This window comes from Symphalangus syndactylus, chromosome 11 (assembly GCF_028878055.3).
Source record: "Symphalangus syndactylus isolate Jambi chromosome 11, NHGRI_mSymSyn1-v2.1_pri, whole genome shotgun sequence".
In the NCBI taxonomy this organism is placed as follows: Eukaryota; Metazoa; Chordata; class Mammalia; order Primates; family Hylobatidae; genus Symphalangus; species Symphalangus syndactylus.
The window spans coordinates 44,173,662-44,200,460 of NC_072433.2; the positions used below are offsets into that span (position 1 = coordinate 44,173,662).

At 46.9% G+C, this 26,799-nt stretch overlaps 1 protein-coding gene across 3 annotated transcripts in view; it reads left to right on the top strand.

Moving 5' to 3' along the window:
• The window catches only part of ZNF423 (zinc finger protein 423), a 367,833-nt gene that overhangs the window by 221,992 nt on the left and 119,042 nt on the right, over positions 1–26,799 (top strand). For all 3 annotated transcript variants that reach the window (XM_055299154.2, XM_055299155.1, XM_063612745.1), the window contains one exon: positions 7,462–7,546. In XM_055299154.2, the coding sequence (XP_055155129.1) occupies positions 7,462–7,546 (85 nt within the window). The remainder of the gene's footprint in view (positions 1–7,461; positions 7,547–26,799) is intronic.

Below are 26,799 nucleotides of genomic sequence, written 5' to 3' on the forward strand. Positions count from 1 at the left end.
GACCCTGTCTCTTTAAAAAAAAAAAAAGCCGGGCGCAGTGGCTCACGCCTGTAATCCCAGTACTTTGGGAGGCTGAGGCAGGTGGATCATGAGGTCAGGAGATTGAGACCATCCTGGCCAACATGGTGAAACCCGGTCTCTACTAAAAATACAAAAAAATTAGGTGGGCATAGTGGCACACACCTGTAGTCCCAGATACTCAGGAGGCTGCGGCAGGAGAATTGCTTGAACCCAGGAGACAGAGATTGCGGTGAGCCGAGATCACACCACTGCATTCTAGCCTGGGTGACAGAGGGAGACTCCATCTCAAAAAAAAGAAAGAAAAAAGAAAGAAAGAAAGAAAAAGAAAGAGAGAGAGAGAAAGAAAAAGAAAGAGAAAGAAAGAGAGAGAGAGAAAGAAAGAAAGAAAGAGAAAGAAAGGAAGAAAGAAAAGAAAAGAAAAGTAAAGAAAAGAAAAGAAAGAGAAAAAAGCAACAGAGCTGCATGTCTGGCTGGGGCCTGGGGTCTCTCCTCAAACTCCTGTCTGGAGTGGAGAGCTCCTTTTAGGGGCTATAGCAATACCCCACCCTCTCAGGGCCCTTTGTCTGAGCCAGGGTTCTAAACAGGGCCCCAGGAGGACCCCCCTCTAGGGGCTGAGCATGGGCACTGGTTTCTGCTGCCCCGCTCCGTCCCCCTCAGCCTTTCTAGGGGGGCATAGGTGCTCTCAGGGAATGTTCGGTCCTGGAGTCAGGTGGCCTGGGTTAAAATCTCCTTCTCCCAGGACCCAGTGGTAATTTGACCTCTCTGGGCCTCTATGTTCCACTACAAAGCCAGAGGTAGTGGCAGTGTTAATGAATAGTGATAGTAATGGAACAGTAATAGAGTCTCTCCTGGGCTGACATCTCTGCATCCAGGGAGAAGCTGGGGGGCCTCTCTGGTTTTTTAACGATTATCTGCTCTGATTGGTCACTGCCTGTTCCCCATCATTTGTGAACCATTGTGACTATTTCTTATGCTGACCTCAGCATTTTGCTCTGAGGATTAAATGTGTAAATTAAGTGCCAAGCACATAGTAAATGTCACTGATATTTTTCCCTTTTACAATAGCAATCCACACTCGTTGAGGAGTAAGGACTTGCCAAGCACTTTCTATTTAATCCTTACAATGTTTCATGTTGTGAGCAAGGAAACTGAGGCATAGCACAATGAGGTTGCTTGCCTCACGCCCCCAGCTTTCGAGAGCTGAGAGGAGACTTGAACCCAGGCAGGCAGCATCTGCACCACAGCCCCTGGTCTTGACCAACAGTCCACCCAGCAGCTCTGGACCGTATCCTGGCTGCAAGAAGGGAAAGGCCAGCTGGGGTGGGGTCCTGGGTGGTCATAGCTGTGCTCAGGCTGTAGGGCAGTGCAGCTGGGCTGGGTCACTGTGCCCGCTTCTCCTGGGTGCCCCCCAACCCGGATCACCCCTCCCTTTCTGGCACTGCCCACCATGGTGCTGGGTTTTCTGATGGCCAGGGGGCTGTTTCTAGAGCCTCCAAAGCCTTGGGCGGTGTGAGCCTCCCTGGAGTGCTCTGCATCCAGCATCAAGCACCACTTTGTGAAAGCCCCTACTATGTGAGTGGTGCTCTGCTGGGCACCAACTTTTAGGTCATCTCTGTAGCAACAATCCAGGAACCTTGCTGTGGCCTGTGTTTTGGCGAAGAGGGGCTCCAGCTCAGAAAGGTGATGCCATATACCCAAGGATGCACAGCTGTGCGCAGCTGTGCAGGGACTGAAACTCAAGGGGACCCTGTTTCCTGGGGGCCCCCAGGCCTTCCTCTCCCTGCCTTCCGGCCTTGTGTGAGCAGGGATGAGCTGAAAATCATGGCTCTGCCTGCCTAGAGGCCCAGGGAGACGGGCCGTTGCAGAAACAAAGCCCAGGTACCTCCCCAGCCAAGGCGGCATTCTCTGGGGCCTTGCCCCTGCGTGGGCACACGTGGGGGCAGGGGCCCAGATGTCAGTTAGCCCACCCCTTCCCTCCCTGAGGACCCACTCATGTAAGAACAGACTCTGGGGGCTTCACAGGGGCTTGGGGGCTGGCAGGCTGGGACCCTCGGGAGTGTATCCATAGCAACCAGCTCTCAGAGGACTGGGTTCCTGTGGGGCCGAGGCTGCTGTCGGCTGGAGCACGAAGCATTGAAGTTCCACCTCCCCCTCTATTTATGGGTAATGACAACATCACCCCAACTCGAGACCAGCACGGGCAGACCCTGGCCGTCCATTGATCCCACAGATCCCCACAGTGCCTTTCTCTGCGGGGTGGGGCAGGCCAGGTGCTCTCATACCCATTTTACAGCCAAGTAAACAGATATCAAGGTTAGAGGGCCTATCCAGATCCCACTAGCTTTCTGTCACCTAGACCAGGCCTGGCAGGAGATCTGTGACATGGAACTGAGAATGGCATCTCAGACAGTGGGCATTGAATTCCAGTTCTCCTACTCACCAGCAAGAGGCTCTGACCAAGTGATGCAGCCCCTTGAAACTCCACTTACCCCATCCCTAGAGTGGAGCTTGCAGAGGGTTTGTGAGTATTTAGCATAAACGCTGCCCACACATGGCATGTGCTCAGTGAACATTGGCAGTGCTCACGATCATGGAAATATAGCAGCTCTGGCTGGCTTTTCCTTCTCTCCTTCCTGTCTTGAAGGGCCCAGCCATTTCTTCCCTGCCCTCCCTCTCCTGTCTCCGCCATTCTCAAGTGTGTTTTCTTCCTGCCTGGGGCCCCCCTCTGCAGTTGCTCAGGGCTGTGTTGGGGGAGGCAGCCCTGGCCACAGGCCCTGGAACTCAGCTCTAGTTCTCCTGGGCTGAGCCCCAGGGAAGGGGCTTATGGCAGGGGAGGTGCTTTGAGTGCCAAGTTCTGTCTTTCTGTAATTATGTCTCCTAGTGGGGGCTGAAGCTCCAGGAGGAAGGGGTCTCCAGGGGGGTTGAGAGTGGGGACAGACCAGGAATAGATGTTGGGGTGAGGACTGGAGTCCAGCCATGCTTGGAGGGTTTGGGAGCTGGTGAGCCTGTGTGTGTATGTGCCTATGTGTGAGTGCACATGTGTGCATTTATGAGTCTACATGTGTGTACATGAGGGTGTGTGGTACATGTGGGGATGAGTCTGTGTGTGTACTTGTGTCAGAAGCTGCGTGCATGTCTGTGGGCGTATTTGGGAGTACCGGTGTGTGTACAGGGGTTGTGGTGAGTGAGCTGAAGGCAGGGTCTCTGGATGAGTGTGGACATGCCCATCTGTGTGGTCTTGTTCACCCATGTGGATGGCCCTGCTTCTCTGGGGGTTGCACATATGTATCTGCGTTATAGGTTGCTGTGTGTAGGGGTTGTGGGTGTGTCTGTGAAGGTCTTGTGTGTTGCTGGTGAGTTGGGGTGAGGGTGAGCATGTGAATGCACACGTGTGCTTGCACATCTGTGTGTGTGTCTTGTGTGTACCTGAGGGGTCAGCCCTTCCCCCGGCCCCTCCCTTGGGAACCCTCTGAACCGTATGAAGCCCAGTGCCCCACCAGGAGGGGCTCAGTTATTGGGCAGTGTTCTTCCTATTACCAAGGGGTGGCAGAGAGGCATTTGAGGGCAGCCTGTTTTCCTGCCCAAGCCCCTCGGGATGTATTTTCCAAGCACAGTGAGCTCCCTTTATTCACCTGCCCCTGAGAAGATCAACCAAGTCACTGTGATCATGGACTGTTCCCTGCACGCCTCTGGACTAGCCATGGCTGCAGCCTCCAGAGACTTGCACCCAAGCAAATCGCCATCCTTGGAGGGGGGATGTGGTCTTCTGTCCTCAACCTTCACTGCGGGTTGGTACCAACTCCTTCCTCCCACCCACCCACCTACAGGCCTGGGCGGTCCTCCTCCAGCAGGCCTCCCACGGGCTTCCTTATGATGAAGCTTCCCTTCCTGGGGTGTGCGTCATTCATTAATTCACTCATTCCATTCATTCATTCATTCAACCACCAAAGGCTCTTGCACTTTGCCAAGCAGAGTAGGTGGGGACACATGTGAGGCAGAAGGGATGGTTTTGATGCTGGAGACACCCGAGGTGGTTCCTCTCCACAACCATGGCCCTGGAGTTGACCTGAGATGAGTACTCTGGGCTGCATCTCCTGAGAAGACCTCAGGCCCTGTAGTCTCCTTGTGGCCTGGACATCTTCCTTTGTCTGTGGCGAGGCTGGACTCCCCAGCCCTGTCTTTCTCTCCACCCTGCCCCTGACTTACCTAGCTCTTCCCAGGGCCTTTCCATGCAGAGTGCCTGTGTCTGGGCCTCAGGCTGTGGCCTGTACTCAGGACACAGCGAACCCCCCAGGTCTCTGAAACACTGTGGGAAAGGCCCCTGGTTTTGTCAGAGCGGGTCCTGGAGCCTGACGCACCCAGCACCAGCTTTTCCAGTTGTTTCTTCATTCATTCATTTGTTCAAGAAGCATTTTCTTGGCACCAATAATAATCGTAATAAAAGTTAAATAATTATTATGCACTGACTCTAGGTCAAGCCTGCGCTAGGGTGGTGTGCGTCCAGGACACTGAAGTCATCTTTTGTTCTCTTTGTCACTTCTGCCTGAATAGACTCCTCTGTGTATGTTATTCTGCAACTTCATGTATTCAGCAAATGCTCTTTAAGCACTTCATGTGCCTGTGCTGCCTCAAAGGTAGACAAAACACATTCCTGGCTCTCTGGGTGCTCATGGTGCAAGAGGGGAGCAGATGAGCCAATCTACCATGACACAACAATGTATTAATTACCCAGGGTCCTTTAGCATAAGTTCAGGGGTGTGGAGGGGGTCCTGGACCCATTCTGGGTGAAAAGAGACGGCTTCTCAGAAGAGATAGCATTTGAATTGAGTCAAGGTTGGAGGGGGTGTTGCACGTGGAGGAACCAGCACAGGCAAAGGCCTGTAGTTACTTAGGGAACTGCGGGTATGGGTGGAAAGAGGGAAATAGGAACAGAGAACAGGTAGGATAAAATAGAAATTAATTCAAAAGATGGTGAGATTTAAAATCAACCATATTGACAATTACACTAAGTATAAATGGAGTTGAAATTTCAGTCAAAAGGTAGAGATTGTCAGATTAGATGCAAAGAAAAAAGCAAGACTCAATTGAATGCTATCTACAGGGCCCGGACTATAAATATAAAGACACAGATAGGTTAAAAGTAAAAGGAAAGAAAAGTGTGCACTGTGCAAGAACTCATCATAACATTTCAGAATGATAAAAAGGGACGTGGGAGCTGAGATGGTTAAACCCCCTGGTGGTTCATCTGGCTGCATAGTTGAGGGTTTGGCCTGGGACCTCGGCCAAGAAGTGTGAAGTCCTGCTCCCTTTTCCAGAATTAAGAGAAGCCCTGTCATCCCAGGAACCAAAGTGGTCTTCAAAAAACTTGGATATTGTGATTCCCAATACCACCCCTCTTTCTTCAAAAAACTCCACAGCCACAGTCCTTCCCTCAGATGGGCAACACCACCTCTGTCCCTGGGGTGTTTCAGAACCATCTGGGATTAGTTGTGTGAGTGAGGTTCACTCTTTGGAATGACTCTTCAAGAAGCTTTGAAGCTTCTCATCTCAGTTTTTCTGCCCTCAGCTCCCACAGGAAGCTGGTAATAGCCCCTGTGTGTGGAAACCAGCTGTAGGAACTCTTGGTGTCATTTGTGCTTAGGGCAGATGAGGAGTTCCTTAGCCACCCTTGAACACCAGAGTTGGCAGGAATAGTGTCCCCTGCTCAGCCACATGGTTATTAGGGTGAGTAAATGGATGAGAAGGTTATTGGATAGGTAGAAAGATGATAGATAGATAGATAGATAGATAGATAGATAGATAGATGATAGATAGATAGATAGATAGATAGATAGATAGATAGATAGATATGTGTGTAGATGGACCAATGGGTAGACAGATAATAGGTAGGTGGATGGATGGATAGACTGATGGGTGAATAGATGGATGGGTGGATGTGTATGTGGATGAATGGGTAGATGGGTGGGTGTGTATGTAGTTGGATGGGTGGGTAGATAGAGGATGGATGGATGGGTAGATGGAAGATGGATGAATGGGTAGATGGGTATGTATGTGTGTAGATGTGTGGATGGGGAAATGGATGGGTAGATGGAGTATGGGTGGATGGGTGTGTGAGTATGTAGATAAATGGATGGGTAGATGGAGGATGGATGGATGGGTGGATGGGTGGGTATGTATGTAGATGGAGGGATGGGTAGATGGAGGATGGATGGATGGTTGGAGTAGATGGATGGATGGATGGGTAGATGGAGGGTGGATGGATAGATGGATGGGTGGGTATGTATGTAGATGAATGGATGGGTAGATGGAGGATGGATGGGTGGGTGTGTATGTAGATGGATGGATAGGTAGATGGAGGATGGATGGATGGGTGGAGTAGATGGATGGGTAGATGGAGGATAGATGGATGGGTCTATTTGTGGGTGTGTATGTAGATGGGTGGATGGGTATATGGATGGATGGGTAGATGGAGGATGGATGAGTGGATGGATGGATGAATGGGTGGATGGATGGGTGTGTATGTAAATGGATGACTGGGTAGATGGGTGGGTATGTATGTAGATGGGTGGGTGGGTGTTTACGTAGATGGATGGGTGGGTAGATAGAAGATGGATGGGTGGATGGATGGATGGATGGATGGGTAGATGGAGGATGGATGAATGGGTAGATGGGTATGTGTGTGTGTAGATGTATGGATGGGGAGACAGATGGGTAGATGGAGTATGGGTGGATGGGTGAGTGAGTATAGATAAATGGATGGGTAGATGGAGGATGGATGGATGGGTGGAGTAGATGGATGGATGAGTAGATGGAAAATGGATTGATGGGTAGATGGAGGATGGATTGATGGGTGGATAGGTGGGTGTGTATGTAGATGAATAGATGGGTAAATGGAGGATGGATGGGTGGGTATTATGTAGAGGGATGGATGGGTAGATGGAGGATGGATGGATAGGTCTATTGGTGGGTGTGTATGTAGATGGATGGATGGGTAGATGGAGGATGGATAGATGAATGGGTGGATGGATGGGTGTGTATGTAAATGGATGAATGGGTAGATGGGTGAGTGTGTATGTAGATGGGTGGATGGGTAGATGGAGGATGGATGGGTGGATGTTTGGATGGATGGGGGCATGGGTAGATGGATTTGCCCTTCTAAGCAAGGAGGCCTCCCCTCAGCTCCCTTAAAGCTTCACCTTGAGATGGCAGTTTTCCCAGATCTAGCAGAGAAGCAGCTCCCTTGGAATGTAGCTTCATGCCCCTTCCCCAGTCTGGTAGAGCTGGATTTAGAGGAAGGTGGGAAGAGAATGGCCTGGGGAGACCTAGTAGGGGACTGGAACCATTCTGGAAAGTCTTGACCCAGGCCCCCTAGGAACTTTTGCTTTCTCCTTTTTCCTACCTCCTGCCTCTCTAAATCTTTTATTTTTGGTTTCCAAACAGAAAAAGACATACCAGTGCATCAAGTGCCAGATGACCTTCGAGAACGAGAGAGAGATCCAAATCCACGTTGCCAACCACATGATTGGTAAGAGCATTTCCTCCCAGCCATGCTGGAGCTACTCTTTGGGGTTTTAAATTTGCAGTTCCGATCATCATTTTACTGGCTTTTAGGCCAAAGGACAGAGTCACTGCTGCTGTTTCTGAGACATTGCACATGGGAGTGAAAATGTCAGAATGGGAGCCCTTTCTCCATCTGAGCCTTCTTGTCGCAGCGGCACTCACATTACAATCAAACTTTTGACAATCTCTTCCATTTTCCAGCATAAATTTCCCTCCATTTCTGAAACAAAGTGCTTTCCAGTTGTCAAGCACTCAGGAGCAATTATGCTTCAATTTTGTGTGTCATGACATTGAATAGATTTAACTGCTCATATTTCCCTACTCAACATGGTGAATTCCTCAGGCACATTGTCAAAACAGAACGCTTACAAAGTTATTTCAGTACTTTTCCCATTCCTCTTCAAGTGGGTTTGGACTTTGGAAAATTCAGCCCCTCTAGAAGGGCAGCTTGCAAAGTTCTATGGAGTTCACACACTTGGCACAAGAGACCCGGGAAGCTGTGAATTCCCCTCTACCTTGGATGGGTGGATGTGGTCTCCTTGGCAGCTAGGGGTACCCTCATTGTAGGAGAGGGCACAGCTGGATGTTCTGATGTTCTGATGGGCATGGAGGTTCTAAGGGAAGGGTCTGGCCTGGGATGGGCTGGGGCCTGGGAGAGCTTCAAGAAGCCTGGTACCCTGGATCTTTGTTGGACATGTGATCACTTTCTCCAAGACTCTAGTCTGAGCAGTAAAGTTGCAGTCATGGGTTGAACTTCATCTTTTTGTTAATTTTTTATTTTAGATGGAGACTCACTCTGTCACCCAGGCTGGAGTGCAGTGGTGCAATCTTTGCTCACTGCAACCTCTGCCGCCTGGGTTCAAGCGATTCTTCTGCCTCAGCCTCCCAAGTAGCTGGGATTACAGACACCTGCCACTGTGCCCGGCTAATTTTTCACCATCTTGGTCAGGCTGGTCTTGAACTCCTGACCTCGTGATCCACCCGCCTCGGCCTCCCAAAGTGCTGGCATTATAGGCATGAGCCACCACGCCTGGCCTGAACTTCATCTTCACTTCGTCTCTGTTTTTCTTCTTCTAGCATCTTTTCATTGTTGTCTTAACAGCTATGCCATCGGAGTACTGGTTTACAAAACCTTTTACTGCGTACATTTAGAAAACCTCTCATAAGTGAGCAGCTTAATGAATTTTCATGAACTAAACACACTTGTGTAACCCACACACAGATCAAGAAACAGACTATTTCCAGCATTTCAGAAGCTTCCCTCTTGGCCTCCTTCAGGCCCTCCCCTACCACCAACAGGTCGTCACGATGCTGATGTCTAATAATTTAGGTTGGTTTTGCCTCATTTCTACTTTATGGAAATGGAATCACAGTTTCTACTCGTTTGCACCTGACATCTTTCACTTTTCACATTATTGCCTCTAGTTGGAGATCATGCCTTTCATTGGTGTGTAATAATCTGTCATAGGAGCACACCAACCACCCTTTATCTATTTGATTCTTGATGGGCCCATTCTGAAATAGTGCTGGCACATTCATGGACATGTCTTCTTTTGTTTTGGTTTGGTTTAGTTTTTTTTTGAGACAGAGTCTCACTCTGTCACCCAGGCTGGAGTGCAGTGGCACGATCTCTGCTCACTGCAACCTCCGTCTCCCGGGTTCAAGTGATTCTCCTGCCTCAGCCTCCCAGGCAGCTGGGACTACAGGCATGCGGCATCACCCCTGGCTAATTTTTTTGTATTTTTAGTAGAGACAGGGTTTCGCTATATTGGCCAGGCTGGTCTCAAACTCCTGACCTCAAGTGATCTGCCCATCTCAGCCTCCCGAATTTCTGGGATTACAGGCATGAGTCACTGCACCCGGCCCCATGTACATATCTACTGATGAACATATGTATGTGATTTTATTGTGATTATAGGAATATATAGATATTATATTTTGTGTTTATATATAATACATTATATACTGTTATATGCTATATTCTTTATATGTGTAAATATGTATATAAAATAGGAATATAGGATTTGGACGGACTTGCTGAGTCACAGGTTAAATGATGTTCACCTTTAGTAAATGCTGACAAATACATTTCTGAAGTGGTTGTATGGACTTATGTGCCCACCACTGGTGTATGAGAGTTGCAGCTTGCTCCAAATTGGTACAGCCATCAAGATTTTGTTTAAGGTTTGCATTGCAAAGGCCCTTCTTTAGTAAAGGTGCTCTCAGGGCAGGTATGGGTCCCCTGGTCCGTACCTAGCCACAGCATTGGCCATGCTCATGCCCAGCATCCCAGTCCCTCTGACCCCCAACCTATCTGACAGCCTCTGCCCCCAGTGCCTTGGAGCCAGTCTCCTGCAGCCACTGACTCCCAATCATGTGTGTGGTGGGGCTCACCTGGAGGAGAGTAGGGAGGAGGGGCCCAGGAAGAGCAGGTGGGGGCCCTGGGAGCTTGGCCTGACAGGGAGATTGGTGGCTTCTTAATTTCTCCATCTGAAAGGCCCCTGCTGAAGGATAAGAAGGGGCACTCCCCTGTCAGTCACTGGCTGCTGAGAGTCCTTTCACGGAGTATCAGGGAGGTGAAGATGAAGATGTCTAAAAATGTTTGCTCTTGTAGCAGGTGTTAATGCGCGTTCCTGTTTGTAAGCATGAAGGGCACAAGCCTGGCTAATTGGACCGCAGTGATTTCTGAGGTGTTTCTGCCCCCTCCCTCCTCTCTTCCACCTTGCCTTTAGTGCAGAGCCTGGAAGCTATGTGTCCTCAAGTGCAAGGCGAGGGGGTTGCTCTTAACTAGATTTGCGGGAAACACAAAAGGAGGATGTGAGGGGCATTTGGGCTTGTGTGTGAGCTGTGGGCCGGGCTTCTGAGGGAAGTCTCCTTGGCTGGGGAGCTGGACAGGTCCCCTTGCCCATTCCTGCCCTGCAGCGCTGTCAGCTGACCTGGAGCCCAGGAACGTGGGAGTTGGAGGCCTGGGGAGCAGGCAGCAGGGAATGGTTGGTTGGTCCCCGAGCACAGATTCCAGTTCACTACGGCATGGAACCCCAGGTGAGCCAGACCTCTGGTGGCTGGGCAGTCCCTCTCGCTCTAACCTGCACTCCCTACCTGCCTGCCCTCCCCAAGCCTCATCAACCCAGTCTACCAGAGGACCTTGACTGAGCACCTATGGCATGTTGAGAGTTGCAGCGGTCTCTGTGGGTGATGGGAGTAGAGGGGACATGGTCTCTGCCTCAGAGATCATCCCATAGAAGACACTGCACATAGCATGCAGCAAAGAGGTCACATTGAATAAGGATGCTAACAGCTGCTACTGACTCAGCCTTTCTACGTGCCAGGCACTTTACATGGGCACTAGTTCCCCATCTGACAGATGAGGAACCCGGGGCTTAGAGAGGTTACGTGACTTACCCAAGTCCTTCCAGCCTGAGTAATGGAAGCAGGGTCTGAACCACAGCTGGGGTCCCTCCATTGTGTTTGGAGCCCCTGCCAGGGCCTGTGGTGGGAGAGAACTCAGGGTTCCCTGTCCAGAGGAAGGCTGATGGGCATGCAGGTAAGTGCAGTGCAGTGGTGTGGGTGCTCCCAGGACAGGGCCCCCTGGGCGTTGAAGGATGAAGAGGGGGGACATTGCCTTCGGAGGGATGGCTGAACAGCAGGAGGAGGCTCTGGAACAATGTGTTGCTGCCAGACTGCGAGGGTGGTGAGCCTAGCAGGATCGGGGGTGAGCAGAGCAGGTGAGTCTGGTGGGCTGTAGGTGCTTGGCCTGGCCAAGATTGAGGCATAGTGGGGAGTGAGAATGGGGAGGGGGTTGGGGTCAGCCATGGAGCACCTCCGATACCAAGTGGAGGGGTTAGGGTTTGTCCTTCACCCCGTAGACCAGGGTCCAACTTTGGGGGCCCCTTGACTATGATTTATTAGGCTTCTCTTGAAAAACCACAAGAGGTGGCAGCCAGGGCTTCACATTCCCGCAATCATCATTCCCACTTGGCGTGACTTAGCAGCAGCAGCAGTTTCCTGTAGGCAAGGCATGCATTCCCAGGCATCATGGTCTTGCTCATTTAAGTCTCCAGCCTGGTCCCTGTGGGTACCTGAGTTTAAACCTCGGACTTAAGCGCTAGGGAGCCACTGAAGGTTTTGGAGCAGGGTATATCCTGGCCTGAGCCTTAGGAAGATGAATCTGGCTGCAGTGTTGAGAAGGAACCAGTTGGGAAGAGAACGAAGACCCACCTGGTGTGGTCCTGGTGTGAGTGAACAGGGCAGGGGGAGAAGAGAAGGAGTTGATGGAACTTAGATGTGGCTTGTGCTGTGATTCTGGCCGGCCCTGGTAGCTTGTTAAGGCTGCTGGGGAAATGGTGAGAGGCAGGCACGGCAGGCCTGGTTTGGGGCTGGCTCTGCAATCCCAGTAAATCTGTTGGGGCCCAGTGTCCCTGTGGATGGCTTCTCCTGCTAAATGGTCCGAGCCCAGAGTGGCTGCCCTGCCGCTGACAGGGGTAAAAGTCCCCCTTAGTGGCACCAGGGGGACTTGGTGGGTAGAAGTGGCCCTGTTCAGCTCTGCAGCCTTCCCATAAACTCAGGGCACTTGGGGGTCTGAGGCAGGCCTCCCCTGGGACCTGGACTGCTGGAGAGCTCCCCTGGGGGGCGGTAAACCGGCCTTTTTATAGCGGGGGCCTCTGCATGGCTCTGCAGCCCAGAGACCCTGGGAGTTACGATGACTCAGGGACATGTCTCCTTGGAAACATTTTCCCGGCACCCCTCTCCCGGCTGCTGCTGGAGGGGAGTGTTTTGGATCTGATAGAAAGGCGAGGGTCTTTGGAAACCTTTCAACAGCGGGGTCTCCTTTGAAATCCCCCCTCCCCATGGAGAATGAGGCCCCTTCCCTGGGAATCCCCCAGCTTTTGAAATGGCTTTGACACTTCCTCCCCCAGAAGGCACACGAAAAACTTGGAGCAGCCCAGAGCTCTGTGCTGTGGCCTCCTGCCGGGGTAACCCGGCTCTGCCCAGTCGCCCTTTCCCCACCTCCCCTTCACCCCCTCCGAGGACTCTGGGAGAATGGCTCCCACCTCTGCCGCCCCAGGAAATGGCTCTGCAGGAGGCCCCTGCCTTGGGCTTCCCGGGGGGGCTGCTGAAGGAGAGAGGAGGAGGCTTGTGGGGGGCCTGGCCCAGAGGAAGCTGGCCCCCCACTGCTGGGAAGGGAGGAGCAGTGGGTCTGCCCACATGTGTTGAACATATATGTACAATGTGTGTACACGGCCCTCCTGGGGCACATGGCACCTCACCCTGGGGGGCAGGGCCTGAGTCTAGAGACCCCCAGGAAGCCGATTTGCTGCAGAGGCCTTCCTTTTAGTTTGTTTTGGGTGGGGATGGCTGGATAAGGGGTCTGAGAACTTGTCCTTGAGATAACAAACTTGCCATGACCCAGGTTGGCCCCAAGGGAGTGACTCAGCCTCTGGGCCCCTGGACGTCCTCACGCAGGGCCTCACAGGCCCCCTGGGGGAGCCCTGGGGAGGGTCAGGGCTGGGAAGGGATGGTCCTCGGGGAATCTTGTCAGGAACGCTTGCCCTTGCTGTCCTTGGAAAGTGGCTGCGGACTCTCTGGCGGGCAGCCAGGCCAGAGCCAGGCCTGTCCCGGTGGGGTATTAGTCATTCCGGAGGCCTGCTTTTCATGCTCACGCCGGCTCTTTCCCTGGGTGCCTTCAAGGGCTGGGCTCTGCTGTCAGGGGCAAATAAATGGGGGAGGAAGTGGGTGTTTGGAAAATCAACCTCTCCTGCCTCCTGCCCAGGCCCTTAAAGTGTCCCCAGTGCCAGCTTCTGTCCTTTTGTGTCCTCTCGTCCCCAGCCCTCCCGTCACTGTGGCAGGACTGGCCCTGGCCCACCTGGAGGGAGGCGTGTGTTTTGTGTCTCTGTGTGTATGTGTCTGTGTGTGCATGTGTATGTGTGTGTGTATGTGTGTGTTGTGTGTGTGTGGTGTGTGTGTGTGTAAAAGAGAGAAAGGGAGAGAGGGAGACAGACGGAGAGAGGGTTTTTCTACCTTACAAGTCTTTATGAAGCACATCCCTGGAGATACTTTCAAACCGCCTTGCAGAGCCAGGGCCCACTGTTCAAGCTGCCATTTGGACCCTGGCCCTGTGCTGAAGGCCCAACCTGCAGCATTTTGGAGGGGAAGGAATCTCTGGTCCAAGGAGGACAGTCTGGAGTGGAAGTCAGTGTCTCGCCCCAGCTCCAGGGAGATACAAAAAACTCAGATAGAACCACAGAGGAAAATCTCATGAACAGGAAAAGAAAAAGGGGTTCCTGTCTCCTTTCTGCCAGGATCACGTGTTGCTGAACCGGGCTGTGTCAGGCTCTTCAATGGTGCTTTTGATTCAGGTAACACCAGACCCAAAACATCTGTCTAACCTTAATATGTGATAAAAATGTCTCCCTCTCCCTCCAGAGATCATGTTTCAGGTTCCTGTCAGAATAACAAGCCTGTACAGCAAGCCTATAATCCAATGCTTTTTCATTCTTTTTTTTTCCTTGCCAAACCCCCAAACTAGGGCATAGTCACTTCCCCCTCAACAGTCTTCCTGGGTGAGAGAACCAGCCCAAAGGACTTGGTTTCCCTGACTTTGAATCCCATTGGTTCATTTGAGGAAGCTGTTTAGGTCTATGGAGAATCCATCAATTCTGAATTTTAAAATAGTGGAAATTTTCTCATTTTCTTGAGTTCCTTTTGTATGCGTATGTGTATGTTTGTTTGCTTGTTTTGGGGGAAGGCCTCTGTCGTTGAGGTTTCTTCTAATAGTAACCTCATACGTTTATGCTCAGTAAACACTATTAAAATCTTCGGTGGGCTCTGCGAGGGGCCGCTAACTCAGCTCAGGAGATGGTAACCTGCAAGTTCAATGTAACGTCACAAGTCTAAGATAAGGGAGCTCAGAGGACAGGCATGTTGCCCAATCTGGGTATTCCAGGAAAACTTCCTGGAAGAGGTTACACCTAATCAGGGTCTCAGAGTATAAGAAGTAAGGTGGGAGGGGAATTCCAGGCAAAGAAACTAGTACAAGCCAATTATAGAGAAAAGAGGTCCACGTAGGGACACTGTACACAATTCAGTACTGCAACAGAACAAACTGTGAGGTAGGAGGTGGGTGGATCACAGCAAAGGGGATGAGGTAGAGTAGGTGAGAGAAGGTGAGGATGTTGGATAGGAGGATATGGGCTGGAGAAACATTTAAGAGACAAAACCAGCAGGATTTGGCTATTGAGCGGACATGGGAGGGGGAGAAGTTAGGAAGACTCAAAGGTCTCAGGTGACCAGATTTTGGGTGACAGGTGGCAGATGATACCATGCCAGAGGAAGAGCTCTTAGGGAATGGCAAAGAAGACAATGATGCTAGCAGTGGTTCATGTAGCAGTCCATTCTCACGCTGTTGTAAGGATCTACCCGAGACTGGGTGATTTATAAAAGAAAAAGGTTTAATTGACTCACAGTTCTGCAGGGCTGGGGAGGCCTCAGGAAACTTACAATCATGGTGGAAAGGGAAGCAGGCATGTCTTACATGGCGGCAGGAGAGAGAGAGGAGAAAGCAAAGGGGGAAGAGCACCTTACGAAACCATCAGATCTTGCGAGAACTCATTCATGAGAACAGCACTGGGGAAACCACCTCCATGATCCAATCACCTTCATCCCTCGACATGTGGGGATTACAGGTCTCTCCCTCCACACATGGGGATTACAATTTGAGATGGAATTTGGGTGAGGACACAGAGCTAAACCATATCAATCAGTACCATCTAATGAAGCTTACTCAGCACCAGGCCCTTCTTTCCATATCTGCAGGTGTTATCACACTTCACCCTCACAATACCCTGTGAGACGTGCTGTCATTACTTCCTTTTATCCATGGGGAGTTGAGGTGTCATGTCCAATGTCGCTAAGTTTCAGGGTAGAGACCTGAACTCAGCCAGTGTGACTCGGAGCCTGTGCCCTTAACCCCTGCACCTGAAGGCTCATCACGTTTGGTGGGCTTGAGTGTTTGTGATAATGTGGCCTTGCACAAGATACCCATGGAGATCTGAGTGTTGGTGTCTGGCCAGCAGGGCCCTGTCTGAGGAAGAGGATCTAGCAGCATCAGCATAGATGGTGAGAACATCTGGGAGGAGCCTGGAGAGTGAGGAGTGTGTGGTGGTTGGTGCTGAAGGAGCAGTGTTTCCAGGAATATCAGTTGGGTGCAGTGTGAAAAGTGCCCTGGGCGGGAGGCTGAAGAGGGTCTGTGTGGCTCAGCAACAAGTGGCCATTGTGTCCTGGGTGTGAGCAGGGTCAGTGGCATCAGATGGAAGAGGTCAGGAGGAGATGGGGGTGGGCAGCAGTGTCGGTGGACTTTCCGGGTTCCAGGCTGGGAGGGGAGGGAGAGAAGCGGGAGCTGGAAGGCTCCAAAGGTAACAGGAAGTGTTTGCGTTTTTAAGAGAGAGAGACCAAAGTGTGTTTCTAGGTTCGAGAGAGAGAGCCAGCAGGGAGGGGAAGAGGAAGGATGGAAGTGAGGGAGATGCTGATGGAGCTGGTCCTGGAGGGGCCGGCACTGGAGCCCTGGCACCATCTTGCTTGAGCCGGCTCATAAGCATGTCCTTTCTTCTTGCTGTCATGTCACATGGGCTTGGTGGCCTGGATTGTTGAACTGACTTTGTTGAGCATCCTTTGATGTCATTTGGCTGCTTGGCAGCAGCTGATACATGGACAGTTTCCTTTATACCTGCTTCTGGCTGAGCCTTACTAGAATAACAGCAGACAACAAGGGTCCTGTGGCCAGCGGCCCCAGAGCTTGATCCCCTCTGCCCTGAGCACCCAGTGGGCTTCAGAGCCTCAGACCTGGCCTTGGACCTTGGGGCCCATCAGGGAGAAAGTGGAAGGCCTCTTCCACTGGCCTCAGGAGCGTCCTGAAGCTGCCCATGAGCCAATCATTATGGCCAGGGAGGTGGAGCTGGTTGTCTGGTCAGGCTGGTGACCCCTGCCCTTCCTGGGGGTCCGCCCTGCAGCAATGGAAGTAGGAAGAGTATTATTGAAAAGAAAGAGGGCTTTTATTTCCACAAGAAGGGGCAACACAAACAGTGCAACTCACCACACCTACTGGTTGGCACTATTTGGAGGATTAAATGAGTTAACAGGTATGAAAAGGTCCCAGCACACTGCCTGGCACATGTAAGTTCTGAATAAATGGTATCTACCAATATTGTATTAGTGTTATTAGGTGATGATAATGATAGAGTCCCTGTTTAGGGAGGAAAAAGTGGCCATGCTAAGCCTATATCCCAGATGTCAGCACTCATCAGCTCAGAGGATGCTCCTGAGGGCTTTCTGCAAGAAGAATGACCCCCTCTCTCTGCTTTGTCAAGACTCCAAGGGGCTGGGCCTGGAGGACAGACCCAGAAGGAGTAGCTCCAATCAAGCCGATTTTTCATTTATTCCTTCATTCATTCAGTTTTCTTTCTTTAATTTTTAATTTTTATGTGTACATAGTAGGTGTATATATTTATGGAGTACATGAGATCTTTCGATACAGGCATGCAATATGTAATAATCACATCAGGGAAAATGGGGTATCTATCACCTGAAGCATTGATTCTTTCTTTGTGCTACAAACAATCCAATTATACTCTTTTAGTTATTTTAAAATGTACAACAAGTGATTGTTGACTGTAGTCACCCTGTTGTGCTATCAAATACTAGATCTTACTGATTCTGTGGAACTATATTTTTGTACCCACTAACCATCCCCACTTCCCCTCCCTCCCCACTACCCTTCCTAGCATCTGCTGACCATCACTCTGCACTCTATCTCCATGAGTTCAATTGTTTGAAATTTTAGCTCCCACAAATGAGTGAGAACATGGGACATTTGTCTTTCTGTGCCTGACTTATTCCACTTAACATAATGTCCCCCAGTTCCAAGTTATTTTTCTTTCTTAAACATCTACTATGTGCCAGGCACTAAGCATGAATATTGCAGCAAGCAGAACAGTCTTTGCTATTTTGTCCCAGAGCATAGAGTCTGGTGGGAGCAGATGGGTGTTCACTAAGAGAACAAGTAAGAGCTCCTGATGGTGTCCAACAGTGATGGGTAACACAGAGAAGGGAAGGGCGGGTCCTGGGTGTGTGTGGGAGCAAGGTGAAAATGAAACGTGTGCAGCGGCCTCCCTGGAACTGACTTGCAGGCTGATAGTAAAGTCTCATCAAAGCATTTTTTGTTTTGGTCAAGCACGTGGCTGCCCACTGACCTGAACACTTGAACCCACTTCTCAGCACGTCCTTTCCCTGTAGGGAGGGGAGACCATTTGGGTGGAGCCAGATCATGGCGACAGAGGCCCAGGGGTCAGCCTGGGGTTAACTGGGTGATGCTCCTGGTGCCTAGAGGAGCCCCTTGGTCAGGCTGCCAGGCCCCCTGTTACTGAGACTCCAGCATCCGCTGTTTAGACCTCTGGATTCTGCCTGATTGCCCCACACAGGGTTGTTTCACCAGCAGCTTGGGGACTTCAGGCCTCCCAGCTTGTGACTGCCCCCTGCCCCCACCGTGGGACTGCCTAGCCTGCGTGCCTTTCTGGTCCTCTGGCATCCCTTTGCTCATTCTCTTTTACTTCTCCGTGTTTCCACCCTGCGTTTTTCAGCCCAGTGTCCCTGGGGGCTCCAGAACCCTCCTGTCCCATCCTTCCCCTCTAGGTGTCCAGATTTAGCCACTAAAAATACAGGCTAAGTAAGTTTGAATTTCAAATAAACAGCCAATACATTTTTAGTCGAAGTATGTCTCCATTCATTTGCCCGGGACATACTCTACTAAAACATTATTTCTTATCCAAAATTTGCATTTGCCTGTCGTCCTGTATTTTACCTGGCAACCCTGCACCCTCTCCACCATCCCCATGCCTCAAGCCAGTTAGCCTGGGAAGAATGCTGGTGCTCATTACCCCCCCCCCCCGCCCCGTGTGTGTGTGTGTGTGTGTGTGTGTGTGGTAGAGTTTCTTTCTTGTTGCCCAGGCTAGAGTGTAATGGCACGATCTCGCCTCACTGCAACCTCTGCCTCCCAGGTTCAAGTGATTCTCCTGCCTCAGCCTCCTGAGTAACTGAGATTACAGGCATGCGTCATCACACCTGGCCAATTTTTGTTTTATTAGTAGAGATGCAGTTTCACCATGTTGGCCAGGCTAGTCTTGAACTCCTGACCTCAGGTGATTCACCCGCCAGAGCCTCCCAAAGTGCTGGGATTACTGTTGTGAGCCACTGCTCCCTATCCATTCCCCCTTCTTTTAAAGCCCCTCCTGGGCTTTTATTTGTCCTTTAAACATTTTTAGCTTAAAGACAATAAAGTTTTTATTTTGAGATAATTGTATATTCACGTGCAGATTCACATAGAGGTCCTCTGTACACTTTACCCAGTTTCTCCCAACAGTAACATCTTGCAAAACTAGAGTACAATATCACATCCAGGATATTGACATTGATACAGTCAAGCTACAAAACATTTCCACTGCCACAAGAATCCCTCCCGTTGCCCTTTTATAGCCATAGACACTTCCCTCCTACCCAGCCCTCCATAATCCTTGGAAACCACTACTCTCTTCTCTGTTTCTATAATTTTATCATTTCAAGACTGTTATATAAATGGAATTATATTTAAGTTTTCGTTATTTTGGGGGTAAATTCCCAAGAGTGCAATTGCTAGGTCTGTAGTACTTGCATGTTTGACTTTTTAAGAAATTGCCAGACTGTTTTCCAGAGTGGCTGCACCATTTTACATTCCCGCCAGCAATGTAGGAAAGATCGCATTTCTCTACATTCTCACCAGCATTTCTTCTGTCACTATTTGTTTAGTTTAGCCAATCTGATAGTTGCATTGTGATATCTCATTGTGCTTTTAATTTGCATTTCCCTAATGGCTAATGATGTTGAACATGGGCTTATTTGCCAGCCATTCCTCTTTGATGAAATGTTCCTTCATAAATTTTGCCCATTGTCTAATTGGATCATTTACTTTTTTACCATTTAGTTTTGAGAGTTCTTTATGTATTCTAAGTACTAGTCCTTTGTTAGGTATGTGGTTAGCAAATATTTTTCCCAGTCTGGAGCTTGTCATATTATCTTAAGAGGAGTTTTTGCAGAATAAAAGTTTTTAATTTTGTTTAATTAGATTTATCAATTTTTCCTTTATGGATTATACCTTTGGTGCAAAGATTTTCTCCTATTTTTTTTCCTGAAAGTTTTATACTTTTATTGTAGGCCATGGTCCATTTTGAGTTAATTTTTATATACAATATAAGACTTAGGTTGAGGTTTTTTGTTTTTGTTTTTATTTTTGCCTATGAATGTCCAGTTGATCCTGTATGATTTGATGAAAAGGCTATCGTTCTTCTATTGAATTGCTTTGTTTGTTTTTAGAGACAAGATCTTACTCTGTAGCCCAGGCTGGAGTGTTTGTAGCATGATCATAGCTCACTGAAGCCTTGAACTCTTGGGCTCAAGCAATCCTCCTGCCTCAGCACCAACTTCCTCCCTAACAAAATAGCTAGGACTACAGGCATAGGCCACCACATCTGGCTAATTTTTAAATTTTTGTGGAGAAGGATCTCACTATGTTGCCCATCTGGTCTTGAACTCCTGGCTTCAAGCAGTCTTCTTGCCTCAGCTTTCCAAAGCACTGGGATTACAGGCATGAGCCACATTGCCCAGCCTCTCCATTGAATTGTTTCTGCACCTTTGTTAAATATCAGTTGAGCATATTTTTGTGGGTCTGTTTCTGGGTTCCACTGATGTATGTGCCTATCCCTCTGCCAAATACAATATAGTCTTGATTACTATAGCTATAGAATAAGTTTTGGAATTGAATAAACTAATTCCTTCTTTATTGATTGTCTTTTTCGAAATTGTTGCTATCTAGCTCTTTTTGCCTTTCCATATATATCTTAGAATAATCTTGTCTGTATCTGCCAAAATTCTTGCTGTAATTTTGACTAGAATCATGTTAAATGTGTATATTGATTTGGGGAGAAATGACATCTTTACTGTCCTGAGTCTTCTAATCCATTAACATGGTATGTTTCTCCATTTATTTAAATCTGTGATTTCTTTCATCTTTTTTTTTTTTTTTTTTTAAGTTTTCGACATCCTAATTTGGTACAGGTTTTGGTAGATTTATCTAATTAATTTTTTGAGAAATTATAAATGGTATTGCATTTTTAATTTCAGTGTTCATGTGTTTATTGCTATTATATAGAAATACAGTTGGTTTTTGAATGTTCATTTTTGTATTGCTTGACTTTGCTCAACTTAGTTGTAGGAATTTTTCTGTAGATTCTATGGGATTTTCAGCATAGACAATTATGCCATCTGTAAACTGGGACAGTTTTATTTATTTCTTAGCTACCTGTATGCCTTGTATTTCCTTTTCTTGCCTTATTGCCCTGGCTAGACCTACTGGCACTATGCTGAGTAAGAGTAGTGAGAGTGGGTTTGTTTGCCTTATTTCTGATCTTAAGGGAGACAACATTCAGTCTTCTACGATTAAGTAAAATAACAGCTATAGGTTTTCTTTGTAGATACTCCTCATCAAGTTGAGGAATTCCCCTTCTATCTAACTGTTTTTTGTTTGTTTGCTTCTTTGTTTTTTACCATGAATGGGTGTTGGATTTTGTCAAATGTCTGAAGTTTTTGTCTTTTTTTTTTTTTTTTTTTTTTTTTAGTGTACCTATTGTGAGACCATGCACTTTTTCTTAAGTCTGTTAATATGGTGGATTATATTGACCAGTTTTCAAATATTGAGTAAGCCTTGCATCCTTGATATATATATCTCATTTGGTCATGGTGTATACTTCTTTTTATATATTGCTAAATGCTATTTGCTAATACTTTGTCAGGGATTTTTGTATCTGTGTTTATGAGGGATATTGGTCTGAAGTTTTATTCTTGTCCTGTCTTTGACTGGGTTTTAATATAGGGCAATATTAACTTACTGAAATAAACTGGGAAGTGCCCTTTCCTCTTCTGTTTTCCAAAAGAAGTTATGTAGAATTGATGTTGATTCTTCTTTAAACATTTGTTAGATTTATCCAGTAAAACACCTGGGTCTGGAGATTTCTTTACAGGGAGTTTTAAATTATGAATTCCATTTCCTTAATAGAATAGGACTATTCAAAATATCTATTTCTTATTATGTGTATTCTGGTAGTTTGTATTTTTTGAGAAATTAGATCATTTCATCTAATTTATCAAATTTGTGTATGCAGAGTTTTTCATAGTATTATTCCCTTGTTATTCTTTTGATGTCTGTAGTGTCTGTAGTGATATCCTCAGTTTCATTCTTGATGTTGGTAATTTGTATCTTCTCTCTTTTTTTGTTAGTTTTCTTAAAAGAATTGTCAATTTTATCAATCTTTTAAAACACCACCTGTTTGTTTAATTGATTTTCAATTTTGTTTTACTATTTTCTGTTTCAAGGTTTCTGATCTTATCCTTATTATTTTCTGCATTCTGCTTGTTCTATGTTTATCTTGGTCTTTTTCTAGGTCTTTGAGGTGGAAGCTTAATTAATGATTTGAGACTTTTTCTCTTTATTAAGTATTTATTGCTATACATTTCCCTCTTAGCCTTTACTTAGCTGTGTCCCACGAATTTTGACATGTTGTAGTTTATTTTTTTGTTCAGTTCAGTGTATTAAAAAATTCCCGTGAGCTTCCTCTTTGATCCATGATTATTTAGAGGTACGTCTTATAGTTTCTATCGTTTGGAGGCTTCCCTACCTTTCTGCTATTAATTTCTAGTTTGGTTCCATTGTGATAGGAAAAAACACTATGTATGGTTTCAGTTATTTTAAATACATTGACATTTGTTTTATGACCCATGATATGGTCTGTCTTGGTATTTGTTCTCTGCGCATTTGAAAAAAATGTGCATTCTGTTATTGTTGGGTGGAGTGTTCTATAAATGTCTATTAGATCCTGTTGGTCAATGATTTAGAGTTCTTCTGTATCTTTTCTGATTTTCTACCTAGTTGTCCTATCAATCATTGAGAGAAAGGTTCTGAAGTTTCCTAGTATAATTGTGGATATGTCTATTTCTTCTTTCAGCTCTATTAGCTTTTGCTTAGCATAGTTTGCAGCTCCGTCGTTTGGTGCATACATATTTAAGATTTTCTTGGTAGATTGACCCCTTTATCATTGTTTAATGTTCTTTTCTCTCTTGCTAATTTTTTGTTCTGAAGCCTTCATTATATAATATTAATATAGCCTTTTTGCTTTCTTTCAATCAATGTTTGCAAGATATATCCTTTTGCATTCTTTTACTTTCAACCTGCCAGTATTGTTATATTTTAAGTGAGTTTTTTGTAGACAGCACATAGGTGAGTCATTTTCCTCCCAGTCTGCCAATCTCCATCTTTTAATTAGTATATTTAGGTTATTTATATTTAATGTTGTTAATGATATGTGAGAGCTTCAGTTTGCCATTTTATATTTTATTTTCTGTTTTTCATTTGTGGTTTTCTTTTTTCCTTTCTGTGACTTACTTGAACATTTTTAAGACTTTCATTTTGGTTTATCTGTAGTGTTTTCATTTCTTGATATAGCTTTTTATCATGATTACTGTAGGTATTATATTATATACACATAACTTATCAAAGACTACTGGTATCATAATCTTACCAGTTCAAGTGAAATGTAGAAAAGTTACCTCCCGTAGGTCCCTTTACTCTTCCCTACTTATAATTGTCTTAACTATTTCTTCTGCATATATTTAGTACTACATCAGACAGTGTTAACATTTTACATTAGACATCAAACATAATTTAGAAAACTCAAGAAGAGAAGGGAAATTAGTGGTATCTACAGTATAATTTCCTTACCATTTTGTTTCTTACTACCTAATGTTCCAATCATTTCCTCTCTGTTTAGAAAACTTCCTTTAACCATTCTTTTTAGGATGATTCTGCTGGTGACGCATTCTCTTAGTTTTCTTTTATCTGAGGTTATCTCAATTTCCCTTGATTCTTGAAGGTCATTTTCACTGGATGTAGAAGAACTCTGGGTTGACAGTTCTGTTTTATTCAGCAGTTGAAAAATGCTCTGCCACTTCCTTCTTGCCTCCATGGTTTCTAATGAGAAATCTGCTGTCATTCAAATTATTTTTTCACTGTGTATAAGGTGTCATTTTTTTCTCTAGCTGCTTTCAAGATTTTTTCCTGTCCAGGAGTTTTCAGGAGTGGGAATATGATTTGTCTTGGTGTGGATTTCCTTGTGTTTATTCCTTTTGAGTTTCACTCAGCTTCTTGAATACATCTACATCTCTTGCCAAATTTGGGAGTTTTTCAGCCATCACTCTTTTGAGTACATTTTCAATCCTGCCCTCTTTTTTTTTTTTTTTTATCTCCTTCTGGGACTTGAGTCACAAAAATGTTGTAGTCCCACTGGCCCCTGAAACTCTGGGTGATTTTTATTATTCTATCTTCTATTTCACTGATTCTTTTTTTCTCTTCTCTCTTCTGCTGTTAGGCCTATTCATTGGGTTTTAAGATTTTCTCCTTTATCCATTTCTAAAATTTCCATTTAGTCCCTCCTTGTATCTCCTATTTCTTTGTCAAAACTATCTAGGTCTTTGCTAGACTTCCTTTTTTTTCCAGTTGTTTCAAGGATGATCATAATTGTTTATTGACATAATTTTATGGTGGCTCCTTTAAACTCCCCATTAGATAATTCCAACATCTCTGTCATTTTGATTTTGGCATATATTGATTGACTTTTTTTGCCATTGAATTTGAGATCTTGTTTCTTGGTAGGATAGATGATTTTTGATTGAAATCTTTATGTATTACATATGACACTGTGGATCTTATTTAAACCCTCTGTTTTAGCTGGCTTCCTTTGACCCCACTCCAGTGCAGAAGGGGTGCAGATGCCATCTTGCTACTGCCAGGTGTGGGTAGAATTTCAGGCTCATTTCCTCCCTAGGTCTCCACTCATACCTCTCTGAGCAGTCGTGGTAGGAATGCCTCATTTCTGCTCTCCACATGGTCTCCACTATACCAGGAGGATGGGTTAGGGCACTTGCTACTGTTAGGTAGGAGGGGAGTCCAGGCTCCCCATGTGGTCTCTACTGACACCATGGGGAGAGGCCTTGTTACTGCCCAGCAAGTATGACTGTCTTGGCTCCCTGCTAGGGTTTCTGTGATGCCACATTAACAGGGATGGGAAGAGCGGGCGGTGAGTGCCTCATTATAGCCTTGCCAGCATGGGAGTCTCAGATCTCCATTCAGCCTTTGCTGGAGTGGATGGTGGTGGGGTCATAGTTTTCTTCTGTGGGGTTTGCCTGGAGCAGAGCTGTTATTGTCTAAAAGTTTTCTGTTCTGCCAGGCAAAAATCTTTCCTGGTCCTTTGGCTAGAAAGAGTGGGCTTTGGTTAAGGCTTAAAACAAAATCCTTGTTGGTATTTCTGGGTTGCCAGTTTTGTCAGGTCCTAGTCTGGGATATATGAAGCAAAAAGAAAACCCAGGGTCCTCACCGCTGTGTCACTCCTTGGGTCCCTGGCTGGTCTGCCTTCTTCTCTCTGCCTTTCTGAATCTCCTTCTGTTTCTTTCATATATAATGTTCAGGGTTTTAGTTGTACTTAGACAGAGGAATAGGGAATAGTACATCTGTGGGAGTGAACTGGAAGCAGCATAGGCAACTGAGAACCTCCATAAACATTGTTTTATTCCACAGCAACTTCTGTGCTAGCTTGTAGGACTCAGGGTGCGGAAATTGGAACTAAGAGTTTGAGGGCTTGAGCTCAGGCCCCTCCTCCTTCCCTCTCCCCTCCTCTTCTGACTCACCTGTTGGTGGCAGTTGTAAATCAAGCCTAGCAGTAAACGTTGATGCTAATGATCCCTTGTTCCTGTGCCAGCATTGCTTTTTATTTTCTTCCCTCCGATGGTCCTTCTCACTCTGGTTTTATCCTCCTAGGAGCTGATGAGGTAGACAGGCTGGGGTGGGGTCCCACCTGACATATCAGATGGGTGCACTCACAGTGTAGACCAGGAGCTGGGCAAAGGTGGGGCATAATTGGTGCTTGGGGGTTGAGGGGAAAAATCACTGATCCAGCGTTGAAGACACAGGGTGGTAGAATGATCTCCAGTCATTCATGCCTAGGGCTAAAAGCTGTCATGGGAGTTGGGAGGGGCAGATGGAAATTCCACTGGCCATATGGTGGTCTTGTCTTTCAAAGGAGGACAGCTCTCGCACTAACACTACTTCTCCTGACTGGGCGTCTTGAGCCCCCTCCCCTCATTCCCACAGGTGGGGCTTCAGGAAGCTGTTGTGGAATTATAGCATTTGGATGGATAATGGAAAAGGGTGGATGTTTCTGAGATTTCGAGGCAAATAAAAACATGCCAGATTGTTTTTGAAGCATCGAATGCAAATTGTCAACATGAACATATTTCTGGACTTAACAGTTGAATGTGTGAATTAATTATGGGCCTATTAAGATGCAGAATGATCCTTACTTTCATATGACTAAAACAACCCCATTACCCAACACTTTCACTTTGGGAAGTGGATTCCATGGGCTGCTCTTTTAAAGTTGCAGGGGCTGATTGAAATCAAGAAGCTCTGTGACACAAACCCAGCTTCTTCAGTTTTGATGATCTGCCCCCAGAATCTGGGTTAGGATTAGATTCCCATCAAACATCAACATACACAGTAAAGAACCCATAGCTTTGGGAAAAAGGTAGTCGTTTCTACTGATAACATGAATCCTTAAAAGATGCTGAAGTTGAGGTCCTCAGTCCATGCTGGGCTTAGTTAATCTTCTTATGTTTATGAACTCTGAATTCTGTAGCCTGTTATGCAGGGCTGCAGTGAGCCACAAAAGGCACCTTTCACTATGCAAGGACCACAAAAAATGCTATCCTAGTGGGGTTTTCACGAAGGGTTTATCATAAGGCCTGCTTCCTTAAAGGAAAAACAGAACAACAACTCAGTAGTCACCTGTGTGAATGAAGGACCTTGACTCTCTCAGCTGTCAAGATCTGTTTTACAAAAAAAAAAAAAAATCCAAAACATTTAACGTTTCACCATAAAACATTCTGGGGCTTCTCTCTGCAGCATCAGGATCAGAATCTGGGTTCAGACATCTGGCTCTGTCTCCTGCTCCTGGGGCAGCTCATCTGTTTCTCCTGGTGACCTCCTCTCCCTGCAGACCCCCACCCCGTGGGCTCTGCTCTGGTTCCAATGGC